The following is a 24,383-nucleotide window of genomic DNA, read 5'->3' on the forward strand; positions in this document are numbered from 1 at the left end:
TCTGAGTATGCCTCCATCCCTATTTCATTTTTTATTTTAAATCAGGGTCTCACTAAGTTGCAAAAGGCCTCACTAACTTGCTGAGCCTGGCCACAAATGTGCAATCCTCATATCTCAGCTTTCCAAGTACTATGATTACAAGCATGTGCCACCATACCTGGCTTCTCAATAGCATTCTTAATATCACATACATAAAATTGTTTTTTTCTTTGCATTTATAGGGTCTTGATATATTTTCCATATCGTAATATGTTCAGTTCACGTCTGCTTTTGAATACTGGCTTATAAACTACCTTCTTTAGAAGACTTCGCTCACTTTCCTGGTCTCGTATTATCTTTTTACCCTTTCTTCCTTCATCTTACCTTCCAGATAATTATTTATACCTATTTAATATCTGTCACCTGAAATTATTATTAAGAGTACAGATACTATCATCTTTATATCCTCAGCATGCTTTGTATAGAATGCTGTTCTTTGACCCCATAGGAAATTAATGAAATGGTGATTAGGCCAATCAAAACAATATTTTAGCCTTCAACATAATTTCTCAAAAATTGCACCCCCAGAATAACCCAGTTAAAGTAAATATTAAGCACAGTGCAAAATAGAATACAAAGACCCCCAAAAGAATATTGGCAAGATGTTATCAAATGGATTCATTTTGTAAGAAAATTCAGGATTTAGCCAGGCATGATGGGCACACCTGTAATCCCAGTCCTTGGGAGGCTGAGATAGGAAGTTTGCAGGTTTGAGAACAGACCCGGCAACTTTATGAGACCCTGTTTCAAAACAAAAATAAAAAGGGATATAGCTCAAAAAATACAAAGAACTAGACGTAGAATTTCTCTGGGTCTAATAGGAAGGAAGGAAAGAAGGAAGGGAGGGAGGCAGGCAGGCAGGCAGACAGGCAGGCTGGCTGGCTTTTGAAGATTACATCTCAGAACCACTTCTGTTTCTTTCCATTCCTTTTCTCCTTTGGCAGTCCCTTTGAACTGCTCCATTTTCTACATAATATCTTTTAGCTAAATTAATAACTTGAGAAGGTGATTAGTGATTATGTTTAGAGTATTAGCAACCATGAGTTCATATTTTCTCTTCCTGTATTTGTGTCAATTAGAAATAACAGATTATTTAAGGATATTTGTGTGCAGTGAAGTCTTTAAACATTGTTTACATTTAAAACTGAGACATGAGCAATATTTCTTCAACATTTCTTTGTTTAGTGTAAAAATAAAAGTATGTTTAAAAATAATTGTCAGCTTATTTTAGAAATGAAGTTCAAACTTAAAGATATGTCCTAGCCAGGCATGGTGGTCTACACCTGTAATCCTAGTCCTTGGGAGGCTGAGTCAGGATTGCAGGTTCCAAACCAGTCTCAGTGATTTAGTGAGGTCCTCAGCAACTTAGTGAGATCTTGTTTCCAAAGAAAAAGTTTAAGATGACTGGAGCTGCTGGTCAGAGGTAGAATGCCCCTCAGTTGAATCCCCAGCACAGCCCCCCAAAATATATGTTCTTATTTTTTCTTTTTATGCAGTACTGGGGATTGAACCCAGGGGCATTCTCCCTCTGAGCAGCCCCATTTTTTTTTTTTTATTCTTTATTTTGAAACAGGGTCTAACTAAGTTCTGGAGAGCCTTACTAAGTAACTGAGGCTGACCACAAACCTGTGATCCATCCTCCTGTCTCAGCCTCCCAAGTACTGAGATTACAAGCGTGTGCCACTACACCCAGCCTTATTTTTTCTTTATGAGACTTGTCTAGTTATTCAGTCATCTGCTGACAGCTTATATATATATATTTTATGTTTGTGGACTATTGAGAAAATTATTTGATTTACTGAGATTTTTATCCCTTTGTTACTGAATACTTTTTTGTGCTCTTTAATATTTTTATTGGTTGGTCTATGCTGTAAGAGTGCAAAAATTAGCCGGGCGTGATGGCGCATGCTTGTAATCCCAGCATTTGGGAGGCAGAGCCAGGAGGATAACCGTTCGAGGACAGCCTTAGCTACTTAGTGAGGTTCTTTGCAACTCAAAGAGACCCTGTTTCAAAATAAAGAATTAAAACACAGGGCTTGGAGGTGTAGCTCAAAGGTAGAATGCCCCCTGGGTTCTATCCCCAGTACCTCAAAAAATAAAGAGTACGAAAATTATTTTGATTTTTCCAAACTATTGCAGAAAAACTAGTTGAGTCTGGGCGTGAGGTCCTGGGTTTAATCCCTAACACCGTGGGGGGTGGGGGGGAGAAACTTGTGACATATAATCACCTACATGGGTTTCTTTGTTTAATTTCTGTTGTGTTCACACAAAGCCAGAACATAAGTTTATTCGCCTTAGACATTGAGCAAAATAATTTACCTAATTTTAAAAATAATATATTTGGGCCAGGCATGGTGGTGCATGCTTGTAATCCCCGCGCTTGGGAAGTGGAGACAGGAGGATCGCGCAGGTTTGAAGCCAGCCGTGCTGGCTTAAGTAAGACCCTGTTTCCAAAAAATATATATAAAATAGGTCTGGGAGTGTAGTTCGGAGGTAGAATGGTTTCCAGGAACCCCAGTACAACAACAACAAAAAAATTATTTGATAACATCTACCAATTAAATTTACCCAAAACAGATAACTGCTTTTACTAAGTAGCTGAGGCTGTCCACGAACCACGATCCTTCAGTCTCAGCCTCCCATATGCTGGGATTACAAGCGTGCGCCACCAAACCTAAAGTTAAACATAGATCCTATCTCCGTGAAGTTTACAGTCTAGTAGGAGAACGAATAATTAAATAATGAGAAACTGAGATCAAAGTAAACCTACAAAAGTATCGGGTGGAGCCAGGCATGGTGGCCTACACCTTTAATCCCAGTACTAGAAAGGAGGAAGTAGGAGGATCCCAGGTTTAAGGCCAGCCTTGGCAACATAGCAAGACCCTGTTTCAAAATAAAATGGCTAGGGGTGTTCCTCAGGAGTAGAATGCCCCGGCTTCAATCCCTAGGACCACCACCAAAAAAAAAAAAAAAAAAATTGTCTTTGTTGCTGTGAGATTGACTTAATCTGTTTTGGGATGTCACATTATTTCCTTCATGAGTACTCTTGTTTCCTGATTATCATGCTGTGATTATTGGCTTGTATGTTTCTCCCACCTTGGCCTCGGACACGTGTAAACTCCTGAAGAAAAGGAAAGTTTCTTTTTCTTATAGTAGAAAGTAAATACTTGATATTCTAATTTTAAATATTTATTGAATTAATAACCATGTATAATTAAGTAAATTATAAAGCCTTTGTATGAAATAAGGTTTTAAAAGATCATGTTATAATATCCTAAAATACTATATAATTAAGGAAGCATTTTAAAATATGTCTTTTTGGGTTTTCTGTTTTTCTTTCTTAGGATATACAAGGTCATCATCGAATTCACAGCAAATTTCTGGTTTTGACTTTGCATCCACAAATACCTTATCAGAAGACTCAGTAGTAGTTGTTGGAAAAGGTATTTCAAAGTTTCTTACCTTTTTCTCTGTGTTCTACACACATAATCAAACCATGTCAATGAAGAAAAAAGTGATTCAAGAATTAAATATAACTTCTTTTTAAAAAGGTAACAGATTATAGCTTGGAGGTAGAATGCCTCTGGATTCAATTCCTAGTAACACACACACACACACACACACACACACACACACAAAATGCTGTTCTCACTTGTATTAACATGAATTGGCCTTTTGGCACTTCTTATAATATTGTCTTGTTGGGGTGTTTGTATATTTTATACTTTTTTTAACATTTTACTATATTGTTTGCTTCTTGAATGCCAGATCTTTGTCTTAAACATTGTTACCAGAGTGTTATTCCATAAATACTTAATGAGAGCCGGGCATGCTGGCACACACTTGTAATCCCAGCATTTGGGAGGCTGAGACAGGAGGATCACAGTTCACAGACAGCCTCAGCTACTTAGTGAGGCCCTTTGCAACTCAGTGAGACCCTGTTTTAAAATGAATAAAATATATGGGGCTGGGGGTGTAGCTCAGAGGTAGAATGCCCCTGGGTTTCATCCTTAGTACTGCCCCAAAAAAAAATAAATAAATACTTAATGACTGTTGAATGGTTGGTTAATTCCAGGTGTATTTGGAATTCCAAATTCAGCGCCAGCAACCTGTAGCCAACAAGTGGTATCTTCTGTGGAAAATGGTGATACATTTTCAGTTAAACAAACTATTGAACCACCATCAGGGATTTATGGAAGAGCAGTCCAACAAAGTATTCCATCTTATCTTGATGTCGAAAATGATAAAGATGTAAGGTTATTTATGAATTATTAGCGTAAATTTTAGCCTATAATTTAAATGTTTTGTGTGTATCCGATATAGGATGGTAAAAGTATTTTGATTAAAAATTTTAGTCTTGCTGGGCGTTTTGGTGCATGCTTGTAATCCCAGCATTCAGGAGGCAGAGACAGGAGGATCGCGGTTCGTTGGATAGCCTCAGCTACTACTTAGTGAGGCTTTTTGCAACTCAGTGAGACCCTGTTTCAAACATCAGAAAGACTAAAAAATAGGGCTGGAGGTGTAGCTTGGAGGTAGAATGCCCCTGGGTTCCATCTCTAGTACCAAAAAAGAAATAATTAGTCTTGTTGTTATAATTGAAATTTCTGATTCTTAGTCATTTAAATATTAAATTATTGTCTTTTCCCACTAGTAATAGAATATGTATTATGCATTAGTATAACTTTCTATAGGTATGTCAACAATTCTCTATGGTACACTCATGTAGTGACAGACTGATATTCTTAGACACAAACATAATTGGATATTAGCACTATAAATTTTATTATATTTTAGGATTCCTAAAATAAAGCTATAGGTAAAGCATATATAGTTTATTTTGTATAGACATTGAATTTCATATATGTAGTTATCAGAGATGAAGAAACTTTAATGTCAAACTCTATCAGTACTTAAATATTTTAACTTTTTCTTGCAGACTAAAATTTCTATTTCAAAATCTACCTATGACAAGATGAGACAAAAGAGAAAAGAAGAAAAAGAACTTTTTGATCTTAAAGATTGTGAAAAGAAAGAACAGAATCCCTGGGAAAGAATAAAACATACAGGAACTGAGAAAACAACATCTGAAAGTAAGTAGAATTTGCTTAGCCGGGCGTGGTGGCACACGCTTGTAATCCCAGCATTTGGGAGGCTGAGACAGGAGGATGGAGGTTCATAGTCAGCCTTAGTACTTAGGCCCTTGAAACTCAGTGAGACTGTTTCAAAATAAATAATAATAATCCCGGCATTCGGGAGGCTGAGACCAGAGGATCACGGCTCACAGACAGCCTCAGCTACTTAGCGAAGCCCTTTGCAACTCAATGAGACCATGTTTCAAAAAATAGACTAAAAACTGGAGCTGGGGGTGTAGCTTGAAAGTAAAATGCCCCTGGGTTCCATCCCTAGTACCGCAAAAAAAATAATAAAAAAGAATAACAAATAGGGCTGAGGGTGTAGCTTGGAGTTAGAATGCCACAGGGTTCAATCCCTAGTACCACAAAAAAAAAAAAAAAAAAAGAATTTGCTTTATTGTATCTAATAATATTCTAAAACTGGTGTGATATGGTCTAGCTAAGGGTGCTATATTACTAAGAATGAACTAAATGAACTATGTTGACACAAAACAACACAATTTACATGACAGTATTCTCTGTGTGTGTGTGTGTGTGTGTGTGTGTGTGTGTGTGTGTGTGTGTGTGTGTGTGTTTGGTACTGGGGATTGAACCCAGGACTATTCTACCTCTCAGCTACACCGCGCCCCCCCCCCCTTTGTGGTACTGGGGATAGAACCCAGGGGCATTCTCCCTCTGAGCTACACTCCTAGCCCTGTTTTTTATTTTTTATTTTGAAACAAGGTCTCACTGACTTGCAAAGGGCCTCACTAAGTAGCTGAGGCTGTCTGTGAACCGAGATCCTCCTGTCTCAGTTCCCAAATGCTGGGATTACAAGTATATGCCACTGTGCTCAGCTCACCCAGCCCTTTTTACTTTTTGTTTTGAAACAGGGTTTTACTAGGTTGCTGAGAGTCTCTACATTTTTAAGGCTGTCATGTGATCTTTCTATCTCATGCTCCCAAGTACTGGAATTACAGAGATGAACAGTAGCTTGCTTCTATTAAAAAATATATTATTTTTCCTAAAAAGAAAAATTATGAGCCGGTGTGGTGGTGCACATGTGTAATCATAGTACTTGAAGGGCTGAGATTGGAGGATCGCAGGCCCACAGCGAGCCTCAGCTACTTGGTGAGGCCCTCTGCAACTTAGTGAGACCATTTCAAAACTAACAAATAAAAAATAGGGCTGGGGGTGAAGCTCAGAGATAGACTGCCCCTAGGTTCAATCCCTAGTACCATTAAAAAAAGAAGAGAAAGATCATTGTTACTTTTCTTTTTTGTTGATGTATTTTTAGAGATGAAGTAGCAATACCAAAAACTGAAAGTTCCCTTTAGAAAGTATTGCCTTCAGCCCTCCATTGAAGGGAGGGTCTAGTTTAAAATTATCACCATCTCTTTTAGTCAGCTTTTCTCATCACAATGACCAAATTACCTGACAAGAACAGCTTAGAAGAACAAAGGCTTATTTGGCTCATGGCTTCAGAAGTTTCAGATTTAGTCCATAGTCAGCTGGCTCCAAGACAGACACTTTCGTGGCAAAAGCAAGGGTCAGGGTAAGGCATGGTATGTCTCACAGTATCCTGAAGCAGAGAGCAACAGAAAGTGACCAGGCGCATCTATAGGCCTCGCTCCTAGTGCTCTACCTCCTCCACTCACAGCCCAGCTCCAAACCTGGCTGCATTGTCCAACAAATGTGTTTTTCTGGGAGACATTTTAAACCCAAATCATAACACCATCTTTAGTCTTTTCAGATTTGACTTACTTATTTAATGTAATGTCATAAATGCTTGTTAAGATGAAGAGACCACATGTAGTCCAGTACATTTGTGACAGAGAGCACTGAACTAGGAGTCAGTTAACAGATCTGTCTTCTCAAGTATCAGACTGTGCGTGCGTGCGTGCATGTGTGTGTGCGTGTTACTCTAAATTAAACCTGGGGGCATTCTATATCTAAGATATACCCCCAGCCCTTTGTATTTTTTATTTTGAAACAGGGTATCACTAAATTGCTGAGGCTGGTGTCAAACTTGTAATTCTCCTGTCTCAGCCTCCCAAATACTGGGATTACAGGCATATGCTATCACACAGGGTTTAATTATTATTTTGAAACAAGGTGTCACTAGTTTGACCTGGCTGGCCTTGAACCTGAGATCCTCCTGTCTAGCCTCCTGAGGAGGGCATCTGGCTTTAATTCTGCTTTCAATTTGCTTTGAGACTGGAAAGTGGCCTCAATTTACTGCCTCCATAAATATCTAAATTTTCTCAAAGGTCTAGATTATCTCAAGGATCTCTTTCATAGTCATGGAAAATATTTCTTTATTCTAATGAGTGTTATTCCATTTTACAGCTAAAGAAACTGAGTTAGTAAAACTGGCTTATATTAGATCATGACCCAATGAAGACATTTATCATTTGTTCAACCTATCATCGAATACTACTATGTTCTGTGCTTAAGCAAGAATAGGCTCCGCATTTCCTGTGCTCTTTTTATAAAACTTTGAATAGATCTTAGATGGTAGCAACTAGGAAAGAAATCATAGGTTAATATGAGAAATTTTAGCCAGGTATGGTAGTGCACACCTTTAATCCCAGTATTTGGGAGGCAGAGACAGGAAGATTGTAGGTTTTCGGCCAGCCTCAGCAACTTAGTGGGGCTGCCAGCAACTGAGCAAGACCCTATTTTCAAGTAAAATATAAAATAGGGCAGGGAGTGTAACATGGAGGTAGAATGTGTCTGGTTCACAGTCTTCTGGACCAATATATAGATGCCAAGTAGCTTCATTTTTTAATTGTCAGGTGTATAGTAAAATAAGTATATAACCATATGTTTTCACAAATGAGATTATGTTGGTTCTTTTATTTTCTTAATTGTTTTCTTTTTTCTTTTTTGTTTTAGTCTTTTTATTTTTGAAACAGAATCTCACTGAGTTGTGAAGGGCCTCACAAAGTAGCTGAGGCTGTCCACAACCCGGGATCCTCCGTTCTCCATCCCCTGAATGCTAGGATTACAAGCATGCGCCACCACACCAGGTTTCTATTGGTTCTTTTAACTCCTAAAGCTAGACTTTTTTATGATTCGTGATTGAAAACACCAACACACACACACACACACACACACACACACACACACACACACACATACACACATATGTGTGTATGTATATATGGAGGTTTGGTGGTGGTGGTGGTGGTGGTACTGGGGTACTAAAGATGGAACCTGGAACCCAGGGGCATTCTACCTGTGACCCACACCCCAGCCCGATTTTATTCTTTTATTTTAAAACAGGGCCTCACTAAGTTGCAGAGAGCCTCAGTAAGTTGCTGAGGCTGGCCAAAAACCTGAGATACTCCTGTTTCAGCTTCCCAAGTGCTCAGATTATAAGCATGCACCCCCATACCTGGATTATATAAGTGGAATTTGCTAGCAATTTTGAATATAAAAATTATTAAATTTTTGAAATAGCTTTGGTTTCTGGGGTTATGGTTTTCTTTTGTCATTTTATTTTTCTTCTTTGGGTTCTGGGAATTGGGTATCCTCAGAGCCCTACCCCAGTCTCTTTTTTTGTTTTTTTGGGGTTTTTTTGTTTGTTTTTGTTGTTGTTGTTTTATAGTGCTTGGGATGAAATTTAGGGGCCTTCTACCTCTGGGCTACACTCCCAGACCTATTTTATATTTTATTTGGAAACAGTGTATCACTAAATTGCTGAGAGCCTCACTAAGTAGTTGAGGCTGGCTTCGAACCTGTGTGATCCTTCTGTCTCAGCCTCCCAAGTGCTGGGATTACAAGTGTGCGCTACCACACCTGGCTCATTTTTTATTTTAAAACAGAACCCCCCCTTATAAGTCTAGCAACTCAAGAGACTGAGACAGGAGGATTGCAATTTCAAAGCCATCCTGGGCTTGGTTAGACCCTGTCTTAAGATAAAAAATGGACTGGGGATATAGCTCAGTTGTAGACTATCCCTGAATTATATCTCTAGTACTGCCAAGAAACAATAAAAGAAACATTCATATCATTAGTCTGAATATCATTTGAATCCTTAGTATCAAGGTTGTCTCATGCTTTATTTAATATGTTTTGTTTTAGATGAAACGTCTGGAGCCATTCCTCAGTATAAAGAAAGAATGTCTTCTGTCACTCATAGTCCAGAAATAATGGATTCATCGGAACTACGTCCATTTTCCAAACCAGAAATAACACTGATGGAAGCCCTAAGGCTTTTAGCTGATGAAGATTGGTAGATCAACTATCCTTAACTTAAAACTAATTTCCAAAGGCTTTTGTAAATTTTTAATCAAAAACCTTGAACTGGACAGAGTGATAAATGCCTGTAATCCCAGTACTTGTAGGCTAAAACAGGATGATCGTAGGTTTGAAACCAGCCTCCGCAATTTATCGAGACTCTCAGCAACATAGCAAGACCCTGTTTCAAATTTTTTTTTTAAAGACTGGAGGTGTAACTCAGAGGTAGCATATTACTGGGTTCAGTTTCTAGTACTAAAAATAAATAACCTGATGGGGCCAGATTTGTCCCATGAACGATAGTTTGCTGACCCTTAAATGGCTTCATTGAGTCAGACAGCTTTTAATTCTGTTCTCTGATTTTTTATAAACATATATTTGCGCCAGGTATGGTGACGCATGCTTTTAATCCCAGTTACTTGGGAGGCTGAGACAAGAGGATCATAGGTCCATAGCCAGACTCAGATACTTAGTGAGGCCCTCCCCAACTTAATGAGACCCTGTTTTTAACTAAAAAATAACAAAAATAGTGTTGGGGATGTAGCTTGGAGGTAGAATGTCCCTTAGTTCAGTCCACAGTACCACAGAAAAAAATTTGTGTGTGTGTATGTGTCTCTGAGCCGGGCATGATGATGCATCTTGTAATCTCCCTACTTGAGAGGCTAAGGCAGGAAAATCTCAGGTTTGTGGCCAGCTACTTAGGCCTCTGCAACATAGTAAGACCCTGTTTCTTTTTTTTTTTTTTGGTGGTACTGGAGATGGAACCCAGGGGCCTTCTACCTCCAGGCTACACTCCCAGGCCTAATTTATATTTTTTATTTGGAAACAAGGTCTCTTAAGCCAGCAGAGGCTGGCTTCAAATCTGCACGATCCTCCTGTCTCAGCCTCCCAAGCGCGGGGATTACAAGTGTGCACCACCATGCCCGGCTATAAAACCCTGTTTCAAAATAAAGAATAAAAAATAGGGCTAGGGGTGTAGCTCAGAGGTAGAATGCCCTTGGGTTCAATCCCCAGTACTGAAGAAAAAAAAAAACCTTACTTCCTGTCAAGATGGATTAAACTGGATTTGCCCTCAGAATTGAAAGAACTAAAACAAACAGCGTATAAAATATATGAAACAGTGGGTAGTCTGTGTGTGTGTGGTTGTGGGGGATTGAACCCAGAGGCTCATTCCCAGCCATGTTTTAATTTTGAAACAGAGTCTTAAGTTGCTGAAGACCTTGCTAAATTGCTGAGACCGGCCGAGAAACTTTGATCCTCCTTTCTTAGTCTATAATCCCATACTGGGATTACAGGTGTGCTTTGCCACGCCCAGCCAAAAGAGTGGTTTCAAAGATATCATTTACTAGGTGTTTACTAGGCAGTGATCCTGAGAGACTGGAAACAAACAAGATAAGCCCTCTAATTGCCCCAGTTTACCTCCTAGAAAGAGTGTATAGGTCACTGAAAACAGATATCAGTAGAGATGGGGATGGAGCTAGGTAATTGGGGTGTGATTAAGGTTGCTAGAGTCTGCAAAGTTTCTCTGTAGAGAGAGCTCCACAAAGAACTCAAGAATATATAGTATCTCAGGCATGGTGGCACATGCCCGTAATCCCAGTACTTGGGAGGCTAAGACAGGAAGATCTCAGGTTCACTGAAGCTGGCCTCAAACTTGCAGTCTCCTGTCTTATCAACACACATTATTGGAATTACAGGCCTACACCACCATGCCTGCCTCTTCATTAGTGTTTTTGAGTATTAAAAGATCTTTACATGTTTTTATTTGAGATTTCTAAATTATAAGGGAAAATAGATAAGGTCCCCTCACTGGCAATATTCCACACACCAAAAAAGAAAATATTTGAGACCCTGTTCCCATTTAATTCTATTTCATAAATGATTTTGTCATTTCTTTTGTTCTATAGGGAGAAGAAAATTGAGGGACTGAATTTTATTAGATGCTTAGCTGCTTTTCATGCTGAGATATTGAACACGAAGCTGCATGAAACAAATTTTGCAGTAGTTCAAGAGGTGAACTTATTTTTCGGATACTGTTGTTTAAATAACAAGGAATAAATATACTTATTTGACCTTTAAAATTTTTAAACAGCTCCATACTGTATGATAGGCTTATATATAAAGAAGACCATATCTTAATTTGCAACTTTAAATATTTTTTTCTAGATGTTGACTACTAAAACATAGAATAATGCATAGTGATATTTGTCACTTTAATTCCAGAACTCATTTTGAAGTCATTGTTATTGATTTTCTTATCAGCAAAATGTATGTGTTGGAAAATTTTTTAGGTGAAAAACTTGCGCTCTGGAGTTTCCCGTGCTGCTGTGGTCTGTTTGAGTGATCTTTTCACTTATCTGAAAAAGAGCATGGATCAAGAACTAGACACTACAGTAAAAGTTTTGCTGCACAAGGCTGGAGAATCAAACACATTTATAAGAGAAGATGTTGACAGAGCATTGAGAGCCATGGTTAATAATGTAACACCTGCACGTGCAGTCATTTCTCTTATCAATGGAGGACAAAGGTAATGTTCACAATAATTCTCAAATGTCCTTAAACTAAAAATTAACTTGTTTGCAATCCTAGTTATAGGAGGAAAAAACATTTCAGTATTATTTCAGTTAAAAAACCTTAAGTAGTTCTGAAGTGATAAAGGTCATATTATATGCTAAGCATAATAGGAATCATAATACTGTTATTCTAATAATAGGACTTATATTCATAAGTCTGGAGCCAAATAAATATTAATGACTATTTGATTTTAACTTCTTGGGGAGGAATAACTGATGCAAATAATTTGTCCTTTTAGCCTCCCAGGTTGATTACTGAGAAGCTGTTTAATCGTTTAAGATCGAGCTTTAGAAAATAGTTTATACATCAGTTTAGTTTTATTTGATTTTGTTTGTTTGTTTGTTTGTTTGTTTGTTTGTTTGTTTGTTTGTTTGTTTTGGTAGCCATTTACACATTGCAGTAAGAAGATGTACAGCCCAGCATTTATCAGACGTAGTAGAATTTATGGAACCAGAACGTATTTTATCCGGAACAAAGGATATGGCCGAACGTTTATTACCAGCTGCTGCTAAGTTTGCTCAAGACAGCTCACAAGAAACCAGGTAAACAGCTCCTAATAATTGGTGCTGGGGGATGGTTTTATTTAGCCAATTTGTAAGTGATCTTGAGGGTGTGCACAGTAAATTCTCCAAATTTACAAATGACACTACATGCCTCTGGGTAGTGAGATGCCAAGTCACAGGGAAGAACTTCATGAACATGACACAAGAGTGTAAATGGACAGAAAAGTGACAGAAGAACTTCACTGTGGGAAAACACAGGGTAACGCATTTAGGAGAAAATAGTATTTTTTCCATGTAGTCAGATAAAAATCAAGGAAATAGGTGAAACATGAAAAATACAGGAATAACATGTAGCAATAGATTATCCCCTGAAAAGTGAGGTTTTTACACCTAGAAAATTCCATAAATTTCCGATGGCTGTACCTTAAAGGACAATTTTATGATGGTTGAGAACAACTATCAAAGAGATGGCAACTTAGGATGTGGATAGCAAAATACCTACAGTGATGACAAAAGTTTTAGATTTAGTCAGAGACCTAGGTTAAATTCCTAATCTATGTCACTTTTATCTTTAAACAAGTTACTTAACTTTTGTTAACCTCTTGTTCCTTGTTTTTAAAATTAGGAATGTTCGACCAGCTGACCAATAATATCCCATATGAAATTTAAAATTTTATGGCAATATATATGAAAATAACTTTAAAAAGAGGAGAGGATCCTGAATTCATAAAGATTAAAGAAGACTATAAACCAAATGTGGTGGTGCACACCTGTTATCCCAGTGCTTGGAAGACTGGGAAAGACGATTGCAGGTTTAAGGACAGCCTCAGCAACTTAGTGAGACCCTGTTTCAAAATAAGAAAAATAAAAGGGCTGGGGCATAATTCAGAGGTAGAATGCCTTGGCTTAATCTCCAGTATGGCACACACAAAGAAAAAGAAAAAAAGATTAAAGCTGGGATTACAGGTTTGTAATCCCAGTACTTGGGAGGTTGAGACAGAACGATTGCAGGTTTATGGCCAGCTTCAGCTACTTAATGAGGCCCCTCACAACTTAGTGAGACCCTGTTTCAAAATAAAGAATAAAAAATAGGGCTGGGGGTATAGTTCAGAGGTAGAATGCCCTTGTAAACAAAAAAGAAAAGAAGACTATAAATTTTTTAAACAAGTTATTTTAGACAGTTGAAGTTAATCTTGCGGGACTTATTATACCAAAAGCTAATACAAAAAGTAAATATATTTGTTTTCTATTGTTATATAACAATTTGCCATAAATTTATCACCTCACAGCAATATAAATTATATAGCATAGAGTTTTTTTAAGTTAGAACTCTGACATAACTCAACTGGGTCACCTGATCAGGTTCCCACAAGACCAAACTCAAGTTGACATCAGTGCTGGCCTCTTTGGGAGAATTTACTTCCAAGCTTATTCAGTTTGTTGACCAAATTTAGTTTTCTTTTATATAGAACTAAGGTCTGATTTCCTTGCTGATTATCAGTGAGTGTCCTCTCTCAGCTCCATAAGACAACTGCATCCATTCTCACGCTGCCCTCCTCCATCTTCAAGCTAGCAAGGTCATGTTGAGTTTTCCTAATACGGAGAATTTCTCTGATGTCCTCTTCTGCAACCAGCCACAGAACATTCTGCTTTTAAGGTCAACTGTGCCATACAACATAACCCCATTATAATCACAGTTAGGGATCAGATTTTAGGGATTCCCACTAAGACATCTTTGGGGTACCATTTTAAGAAGTTCTAACCAGGTGTGGTGATGCAAGCTTGTAATCCCAGTACTTCGGAGGCTAAGACAGGGAGATCACAGGTTCAAAGCCATCCTTGGCAATTTAGCAAGGCTTTCAGCAACGTAGTGAGACCCTGTTTGCAAATAAAAAATAAAATTAGACTGGAAGTGTAGGTTGGAGGTAGAATGCGGTTTCAATCCCTAGTACCAAAAAAAAAATTCTGCCTGCCTATCACATTAATGTTCAGATAAATTTAAGAGTTAAATTATAGAATAATAAAATACCGTTAATGGTTTTTTGTATGCATCTTAATTAAAACTTTCTTTTTATATTTTTTGTGCTGGGAATCGTGCCTAGGACCTCATACATGCTAGGCAAGCACACAAACAGTAAACAACATCCTAGTCATCTCAGTCCACACTAAACCTTTCTTTAATAGCACAGTAATTATCATATAATATTATACATAGTTTATTACTAATATATTTTGGCATTTGTTAGGTTCTTATTTAAAGTTTTAAAATTATAAAATGGTTACAATTTTTTTTTTTTTCTGTACTAGGGATGGAACCCAAGGGCATTCTACCTCTGAGCTACACCCCCAGCCCTATTTTTTTATTCTTTATTTTGAAACAAGATCTCACTAAGTTGCAAAGGGCCTTACTAAGTAACTGAGGCTGTCTGCGAACCCAGATCCTCCTGCCCCAGCCTCCAGAATTCTGGAATTATAAGTATGTACCATCGCGGCCAACTACAAATTTTTTTTTCCGGTACTAGGAATGGAACCTAGGGGCATTCTACCTCTGAGCTATACCCCCAGCCCTATTTTTTTGTCTTTATTTTAGAACAGGGTGTCACCGAGTTGCAAAGATCCTCACTAAGTAGCCAAGGCTGTCCTTGAACAGCAATCCTATCTCAGCCTCCCAAATGCAGGGATTACAAGCATGTGGCACAACACCCGGCTACAATTAATTTTTGAGTTAATATTTTATAACATTTTGTGCCTGTGTTGTTTGTTTCTTTTAGCCTTTCCCATATTGTTGGGCCCTTTGGTATCTATAGTCCTTAATATTCCAGGCTAAAATTTTAAAATGTCATTAAAACTATAACTGATTATGAGTTATTTACCTGAGCAGTTGTAGATCTTACTCTGGTTATGAGGAAAGTTAATGTTTATTCTCTGATATCAACTCCCTTTCTGCAGTTTCCTGACATATGAAGGGATATGGTCGATATAGAGAATCCTAAGATCATTCTAAACCCCTCTCCCACAAAAGCCTGCCTCCTTATTCTTCTAGTTCCACTATATTCAAAATTTTAAGCAAAAGTATAACTAGAATTTATTTTGGGGCCAGGCCTCTGTGAAGAATAATAATGTGACATTATTATGATGTACTACATAAGACATCTCTGTCCTTAAAATCTCCAATATGTACTTTATGATACCTGAAGTTCTACCATTAGAATGATATTTTGATATAAGTTGTTACCCTAAAGGGATTATTTTTAAATTCATAAAATATGAAAAACTCACTAGGGCCCAAGCATGGTGGCACAGGCCTATAATCCCAGTACTTAGGAGAGTGAGACAGCAAGAGTCCAGGTTCAAGACCAGAATGTAGTAATTTAGCAAACTCTAAAACCTTGTGGTGGTAACCACCTTTAATATCAGTACTTGGGAGGCTGAGACAAGAAGATCACACATTCAAGGTCAGCCTTGGCAACTTAAAGAGGCCTTGGCCGGGCGTGGTGGCGCACGCGCTTGGGAGGCAGAGACAGGAGGATCGCGCAGGTTCGAAGCCAGCTGCGTGCGCTGGCTTATGAGACCCTGTTTCCAAATAAAAAAGTATAAAAAATAGGTCTGGGAGTGTAGCCCGGAGGTAGAAGGGCTTCCAGGAACCCCAGTACCACCAAAAAAAAAAAAGGCCTTGAGTAACTTAGTGAGACCCTGTTTCAAAATAGAAAAATTAGCTCTTTAATGTGTCCTGAGTGCTGGATTGCAGGTCACCGTATGACAGCGGTGTGAAAGCAGAATCCTAGCTGTGGCAGTGCAGGTCACTGCAAGATAATCACTTAGAAAGTTTCTTCCATTTTTGTCCAAGAATATACTGAAAGGAGTGATAGCAAAACTGTAACCAAAGGAGGCATTATGCTTCGGAAAAATCTCAGGAAAAAGTACTGCAAGCAACAGTAGCAACTGTAGAATCAGTCTCTAAAAGAAAGGGTAGAAAGATTCAACCAGGTAGCCTAAAAGTTGGAGATAAAGTTCTTCTACAATGTGGAGGCACCAAAGTAGTTCTAGACAACAAGGCTTATTTCTTACTTAGAGATGGTGACATTCTTGGAAATTGAAATCATTTTTAAAATGTCATCTTGTACTGAAGCTCCGAATCTTTCATCATGTAAATTTCCATGTCTCTCTTTTATAATAAACTGATGATAATCTAAACTAAAGTAAAAAAATCAAAAGACCTGGGCTGTAGCTCAGAGATACAGTGCCCTGGGTTCAATCCTCAGTACCAGAAAAATAAGTAAGTAAGCAAATAAATAAATAAATGAAAAATAGGGCTAAGGGTATAGCTCAGAAGTAGAGTGCCAGCCGGGAGTGGTGACACATGCTTGTAATCCCAGCATTTGGGAGGCTGAGAACAGAGGATCGCGTTTTCTGAATTGCCTCGGCTACTTAGTGAGGCCCTCTGCAACTTAGTGAGACCCCACTTCAAAATAAAAAATAGGGCAGCAGGTATAGTCCAGAGGTCAAATGCCTCTGGGTCCCAGACCCCCACCCCAAAAAAAGAAGTATGTGCCTTGAGTTTCATCCCTAGTACCACAAAAATTAAAAATAAAAACCTAGTATAGATTTTATATTATTTAATAATATATGTGCCAAAAATCACTTAACCTTGGGTGGTTTGGGTTTTTGTTTTGTTTTGTTTTGCTGTTCTGGAGATGGAACCCAGGGGCATTCCACCTCCAAGATACACCCCTAGCCCTACTTTTTAGTATTTTGAATCAGGGTCTTACTGGGTTGCAAAGGGTTTCGCCAAGTAGCTGAGGCTGGCTGCAAACCGTGATCCTCCTGCCACAGCCTCCCAAATGCTGAGATTACAAGCATGCACCTCCACACCAGGCTTCAACCTTGGGTGTATTTTATGTAGAGAATAGAATTTGGGCTAGACATGATCCTGTATACTTGTAATTTCAGTACTTGGGAGGCTGAGGCAGGAGGATTGCAGGTTGGAGGCTGTCCTTAAACAGCCTCAGCAACTAGTAAGATTCTCATCAACCTACCAAGACCCTGTTTCCAAATAAAAAATAAAAAAGGGCTGGGGGAGTAGCTCTGAGGTACAATACCTCTGGGGTTTAATCCCCAGTGTCACCAAAAAAAAAAAAAAAAATTTTTTTTTAAAGAATTAAAACCCAGGTAAATTTTGGCTAGAGAAGATATATAGGATTCAGAAGTACAAGAAATAAGGAAGGATGACTCAGGCCCAAACATCTGGCCAGCAAGTGAGCAGCAGAAGGTTGACAGGTAAGGAGAGCAGGACAAAGACAAGTTTTTCTAAACTCACAATTCTGCCAATGCCAGCCTTGAATGTGGACCCTGTGCACCTATAAATAGAACTTTTTAATTTCTATCTAATACATAGCTGAAAATTTTTAAGCAATAGTGATTTATGTTTTATTTGCGGTACCAGGGATGGAACCCAGGGACATTCTACCTCTGAGCTACACCCCCAGCCCTATTTTTATATTCTTTATTTTGAAACAGGATGAAACATGGTCTCACTGAGTTGCAAAGGGCCTCACTAAGTAGTAGCTGAGGCTATCTTCAAACCGCAATCCTCTGTCTCAGCCTCCCAAATGCTGGGATTATAAGCATGCACCACCATGCCTGGCTAAGCAATATTGATTTTTAAAGGGGGTGGGGGGACAAGTATTAAAGAAGAATCTTAAACTCTTTACTCAGTGTATCTGGCCTTTAGTGTCTTGGGATAGGAATCTTGACGTCAGTAGGGTTTTTCCCCCTCACAGGGGAAAAAAAATGTATCTAAGGACAGAAACTGAGCTCATTACATATTTTTCACCTTTCCATAGGTATTATGGTCGAAAAATGCTTTTCCTCATGATGTGTCATCCTAACTTTGAAAAAATGCTTGAAAAGTATGTTCCATCTAAAGATTTGCCTTATATTAAGGAAACTGTTAAAAACTTACGGCAAAAGGTATGTGGAAAAGTTTTTTTAATTGACAGCTCTAAAAACAAAGGATAGGAATAATTACATTTTGGAAAATTTCTTTGCTGTTTATTTGGAATATATCTACTAAAGCACAACTACAGTACTAAATAGGCATATGTGGTATCAGATCTTGAAAATAAATGTTTATTACAGTGCTGGAGATTAAACCCAGAGACTCATACATGCTAGGCAAGCACTCTACTACTGAGCCACATCCCCAAACCCCAAAATAATTTTTAAATAATTTGTTAATAAGCCAGTATATAATTTTTCTACTAGTCATGTATTTGTTAATTTACTCCTGATTATAAGGAATTTTTTTGTGTCCTATACTTTTAAAAGAGCAGCATATCAAATGGTTTAAATGCTTAAAATATTTTATCAGGGTTACTTTAAAAACTGCACTGTAGAGGTGCATGTGCGCTGGCACAGTGATTGCATGGGTCTTGGAGCTATGAGGTCATCTCACACTAGCAAATCGGGCCAGAGGCATGACTGCCACAAAATTGGGTGGGTAGAGAGTAGGGGGCAGTAGTTGGGTATGGTGGGAGGAGGAGGCAGCAGTGAATCATTTATAAATGTGCCCAAGAAGAACCCACGGCTGAAATTACAGGAGTGTGAGCTAGTGCTGCGCTTTGATGGGCCTTTTCTCTGTGAAGCAAAGTGTGTTAAAGGACAAGCAAGTGAAATGCCTTGGTTGGAATAAAAATTAGGATTAATGGGTTCCAGAGAGCAGAGTACTCATATGTAGACACCAATCTGCAGAAACAGCAGGAACCCCAGAAAGCCAATCAGGAGCAATATGCAGAAGGGAAGATGAGAAGGACTGCTCCAGGAAAGAAGATGCCTGGTCTGCAACAGAAAAATGTTGAATTGAAAACAAAAAACAACAAACAGAAAACACCTGGAAATGGAGATGGTGGCAGTACCAGTGAGACACCTCAGCCTCCTCAGAAGAAAAGGGCATGGGTAGGCCTTACTGTTGAAAATGAAACATTTATGAACAGAGTCCACGTTAAAGATTACTGAGGAGCTAAAACCTTGCTTTGTGATGACTGGGACTTAATTACCAGACAGAAACAGCTCTTTCATCTTCCTGCCAAGAAGAATGTGGATTCCATTCTAGAGGATTATGCAAATTATAAGAAGTCTCTTAGAAACACAGATGACAAAGAGTGTTCTGTTAATGAAGTTGTGGCAGGGATAAAAAAAATACTTCAGTGTCATGTTGGGCACTCAGCTGCTCTACAAATTTGAGAGACCACAGTATGCCGAAATACTCGCACATGATCCTAATGCACCCATGTCTCAGATATATGGAGCACTACATCTACTGAGATGATTTGTATGAATTGGAGCAGTGTTGGCTATCCGCCTCTGGATGAGAGAGCCTCGCTTTATTACTAAATTATCTTCACAATTTCTTCAGGTACCTGGCGAAGAATTCTGCAACTTTGTTTAGTGCTGGTGATTATGAAGTAGCTCCTCCGGGGTATCATCAAAAAGCTGTGTGAGGAGTGTCCTCACTCACGTGTTTGGATCTCTGTAAACACTTTGTTCTTAGTCCTTCTCTTGTACAAATGATGTACTTTTTTGAAGATGTTACTATAGCAATTGATGTTTGTTTTCTACTTGATTTTAAAATAAAAGGGGTTACTGCTCCTTTTTTCTTACTTTTTGCCATTTCAAAGTTGCTGCCAGTGTATTCAGTGATGAACAGAGACATGCTGTCGAGTGTTTTATAGCCTAATTGACAAAGCTGCTTTTGAATGCTAGTGTTTCTATACCTTTAACACTGTGCACTTTTATAGTATGTGTTAATGCTGTGTGACAAAATGCTCTCATTTCTAGTGCCCAAAGGTTCAATTCAGTGTACATAACTGAACACACTTGTGCTCCTTTATTTTTTTTAATGGTGCTTAAAGAGCCCATCCATTGCAAATCATCCATGTTGTTCCTTAGGCACTTTATCTTTGCTCAAATTGTTGAACAATGGTAGCTTGTTTCATGGTTTTTGTATATGTGTCTTGTGCACATTTTAACATTATAGACACAATGCATTGTGTAGCTACAATATTCTGAAAAAATCTTCTAGGAATTGTTTTTTAGATCTTCAATAAATTTTTCTTTAAATTGCAAAAAAAAGTTGCATTGTGTAAGTTATTTCATTATTAGTTTTTAAGATTTTTCTCACACACTGTTTTTCTTTGTATTTACTTAGGGTTTGGGAGAGATACCTCTAGATACTCCTTCAGCAAAAGGAAGGCGATCTCATGCTAGCAGTGTTGGAAATACAAGATCATCATCTGTCTCTAGAGATGCTTACAGTTCAGCTGAAAGGTAAAAATCATTTGATAGCTTGCATCATTAGAGAATTAATTCCCTAGTTATAGTAGCTCTATTTGGATGTTTTCATGAACTATCCCAGGGGATTTGTCAAAATTTAAGGGGTTTTAGCAGTTAAGGAGCTAGAAAATATGAAGTAATTATATTTAATACAGTAATTACTTATTCCAAGCAACTTGCTTTTACATGCACACTAGTGAAGCTTTTAGTGTTATTGAACTTGTTGATATTGGACCTGTGTTGGACAACTCTTGATTTTTCCTTTTAACTTTTTCCCCCTAATTAATGCACAATTTAAAGAAAAACCACTTTTAGAACATATAAACATTAGAGGAAGCCACATGTGGTGGCACATGCCTGTAATCCCAGGATTTAGGAAGCTGAGAGAGGAGGATCACAGTTTTGAGGCCAGCCATAGAAATTTCACAAGACCTTGTTTAAAATAAAATATGGCTGACCAGGCGTGGTGGCGCACGCTTGTAATCCCAGCGCTTGGGAGGCTGAGACAGGAGGATCACACAGGTTCGAAGCCAGCCTCAGCTACTTAGTGAGGCTCTCAGCAACTCAGTGAGACCCTGTTTTCAAATAAAGTATAAAAAATAGGTCTGGGAATATAACCTGGAGGTAGAAAAGCCCCTGGGTTCCACCCCCAGTACCAAAAAATAAAATAAAATAAAATAAAATAAAATAAAATAAAATAAAATAAAATAAAAATGGCTGGGGGTGTAGCTTGGAGGTACAATGCCTCTGGGTTCAAACTTTAAAGAGTTTTTTTGTTTGTTTTTCTGTTTCTTTGTTAATGGTTTTTATAGGAAAGTAAAAATTAAATTTACTTTTCTTTTAATAGAGAGGTAACTGAAGTTCGTGAAGTCACCAGAAAATCAGTTCCTCGTAACTCCTTAGAAAGTGCTGAGTATATTAAAGTCATAACAGGTTTATTAAATGCAAAAGACTTTCGTGATCGTATTAGTGGGATTAAGCAGCTTTTATCAGATGCCGAAAACAATCAAGAGCTTGTTGTTGGAAATATTGTAAAGGTAAGGATCTGTCAAAATTAATTTCCATTTGAAATCTGTGGCCAATATAAGCTCATTAGAAAAAAAAAATGGGCTAAACCTGAGTACTTTATATGTATTTTTTAAACTATTAAAGTAAGTTCAAAGAATGGATTGCCTAGGTTTTGGTTGTTAAAATCGTACTTGAAGCCGGGCGTGGTGGCGCACGCTTGTAATCCCTGCATTTGGGAGGCTGAGACAGGAGGATCACGGTTGCAGCCAGCCTCAGCTACTTAGTGAGGCCCTCCGCAACTCAGTGAGACCCTGTTTCAGAATAAAAAATAGGGCTGGGAGGTAGAATGTCCATGGGTTCCATCCCCAGTACTGGGGGGGGAAAAAAATTGTACTTGAAGCTGGCATGGTGGCACACACCTGCAATCTCAGGGAGGCTGAGACAGGAGGACCACATGTTCAAGACCAGCCCTGACAATTTAACAAGACTCTTTCAAAATATAAAAAAAAAAGTAAAAAGGGCTGGAGATGTAGTCAGAGGTAGAATGTCCTAGGATTCAATCCCCAGTACAAAAGAAAAATAAAAATGCATCCTGGAACAACTCAAAGTAACTGGGAAAAACAGTTATGTTTTTGTCTGAATCTTCCCACAAGATGGTAAGCTTCTTGAAAGCTTTGTATTCTCAAGCTCTTAGAACCTGTCATTCAATAAATAAGTTGAGTGAACCAATAATTATTAAAATGTTTTAAATGATGACTTAGGTGCCTTGATTTTTCTTAGCTTTATAGTATTAAAACCTTTTGTATGTGGGTTAGGAATCTCTGTATACCATGTATGTGCCCTTCTTAAAGAAAACAATGAGCAAAAGAAGTGGAAATATTAATAAACGTTCATGGTACCCAAGCTTAGATTACTTATGATCCATCAGAATTTAGTTTGGCTAAATAGAATGTGTGTGTTTAAACAAAGAAGAGTAGAAGAAATATCATGAAATGCCAAGAGAATTTAAATGTAATAGCTATAAACATTATTTTACTTTGCCAATTTATTTTCAGATCTTTGATGCTTTTAAATCTCGACTTCATGATTCCAATAGTAAAGTAAATTTGGTGGCTTTAGAGACAATGCACAAGATGATTCCTTTACTTAGAGACAACTTGTCTCCTATAATCAACATGCTAATCCCCGCAATCGTGGATAACAATCTGAATTCCAAGAATCCAGGCATCTACGCTGCCGCTACAAACGTGGTTCAGGCGCTTAGTCAGCATGTGGGTAAGGATCTCACTTTGGCTCGAGTCTGTCTGCCCTTTCTTCCTTTACCTCTCCTTTTCCCTCTTCTTTTGGATGTGCTAGGGATTGAACCCAGGGGAACTCCACAGAGCTGCACATCCAGCCTTTTTGTTTTGTTTTGTTGTTGTTTTTTGAGACAGTCTCACTAAGTTGTAGAAACTGGCCTCAAATTTGCAATCTTCTTGCCTCAGCCTTCTAAGTGTTGGGATTATAGATGTGTGCTACCATACTTGACTTTACTTGACTTTCATACTTTCTTTCTTTTTTTTTTTTTTTTTGTGGTACTGGGAATGGAACTCACAGGCATTATACCTCTGAGCTACATCCCCATCCCTATTTTTTAGTCTTTTTTGTTTGATACAGGGTCTCACTGAGTTGTGAAGGGCCTCACTAAGTAGCTGAGGCTGTCCGCAAACCATGATCCTCCAGTCTCAGCCTCCCGAATACTGGAATCACAGGTCTGTACCACCACACTCGGCTACTTACATACTTTCTGATCCCATGATTTTTTTTTCTTATGGCAGTGAGAATTGAACCCATCCTAACAATAAGCTACACTCTCAGCCCTTTTTATGTTTTTGTTTTAAAACAAAGTCTCGCTAGGTTGCTGCTTATTTCACTACATTGCTGAGGCTGTTCTCAAACCTGCAATTCTCCTGTCTCAGCCTCCCAGGTACTAGGATTACAGGAATGTGCCACCATGCCCAGTTCCACATGTTTTTATAATGCTAAATCTTGGTTATTCAACTTTTTGCATTTAATAGTCTCATAAAATTCTTTTATTTTCTGAGAAATAATTTAAATTATTTTTAGTATTAGATACTATCCCACCCAGTTGACTTTCTCTTATCTTTGGGTTCTTAATTCTTTTTTTGTTCCATCCTCAACTTCATTCCTGATATAAGATTAGATTAATTCAAAAGGGATCATACATTTCAGTGAAAACATAAATATAAAACTTTTAGAGCCAGGCATGAGGGCACACACTTGTAATCCCAGTACTTGGAAGGCTGAGACAGGAAAATCACAGGTTTGCAGCCAGCCTTAGCAACTTAGTGAGGTCCTCCACAACTTAGTGAGACTCTGGTTCAAAATAGAAAATAAAATAGGGCTGGGATGTAGAACACCTCTGGGTTCAATCCTCAATACCACAGACACACACAAAAAAAACTTTTAGAATATAACATCAGAAAATTGTCTGGACCTTAGGGCTTGATAAAGTTTTAGGCATGATACTAAAAACATGATCCCTGAAAGTTTTTTTTTTTTGCAATATTGG

General features: G+C 38.2%; 1 protein-coding gene and 1 pseudogene across 4 annotated transcripts in view; both read left to right on the top strand.

Moving 5' to 3' along the window:
• Window positions 1–24,383, top strand: part of TOGARAM1 (TOG array regulator of axonemal microtubules 1) — a gene marked incomplete at both ends in the record, with an annotated part of 68,657 nt that overhangs the window by 38,400 nt on the left and 5,874 nt on the right. For 2 of the 3 annotated variants that reach the window (XM_080707515.1, XM_080707516.1), the window contains 11 exons: window positions 3,384–3,482; window positions 4,115–4,290; window positions 4,976–5,129; window positions 9,240–9,390; window positions 11,303–11,408; window positions 11,687–11,922; window positions 12,353–12,511; window positions 18,316–18,442; window positions 20,679–20,797; window positions 21,651–21,840; window positions 22,867–23,086. In XM_080707515.1, the coding sequence (XP_080563641.1) occupies window positions 3,384–3,482; window positions 4,115–4,290; window positions 4,976–5,129; window positions 9,240–9,390; window positions 11,303–11,408; window positions 11,687–11,922; window positions 12,353–12,511; window positions 18,316–18,442; window positions 20,679–20,797; window positions 21,651–21,840; window positions 22,867–23,086 (1,737 nt within the window). The remainder of the gene's footprint in view (window positions 1–3,383; window positions 3,483–4,114; window positions 4,291–4,975; window positions 5,130–9,239; window positions 9,391–11,302; window positions 11,409–11,686; window positions 11,923–12,352; window positions 12,512–18,315; window positions 18,443–20,678; window positions 20,798–21,650; window positions 21,841–22,866; window positions 23,087–24,383) is intronic. The other variant, XM_080707517.1, reaches the window with a different exon arrangement.
• LOC308271145 (mortality factor 4-like protein 1) lies at window positions 19,274–19,971 on the top strand (annotated as a pseudogene). Its single transcript has one exon. The product of its transcript is annotated as a mortality factor 4-like protein 1 (transcript).

Source organism: Muscardinus avellanarius (genome assembly GCF_963383645.1).
Source record: "Muscardinus avellanarius genome assembly, chromosome: 12".
Taxonomy (NCBI): Eukaryota; Metazoa; Chordata; class Mammalia; order Rodentia; family Gliridae; genus Muscardinus; species Muscardinus avellanarius.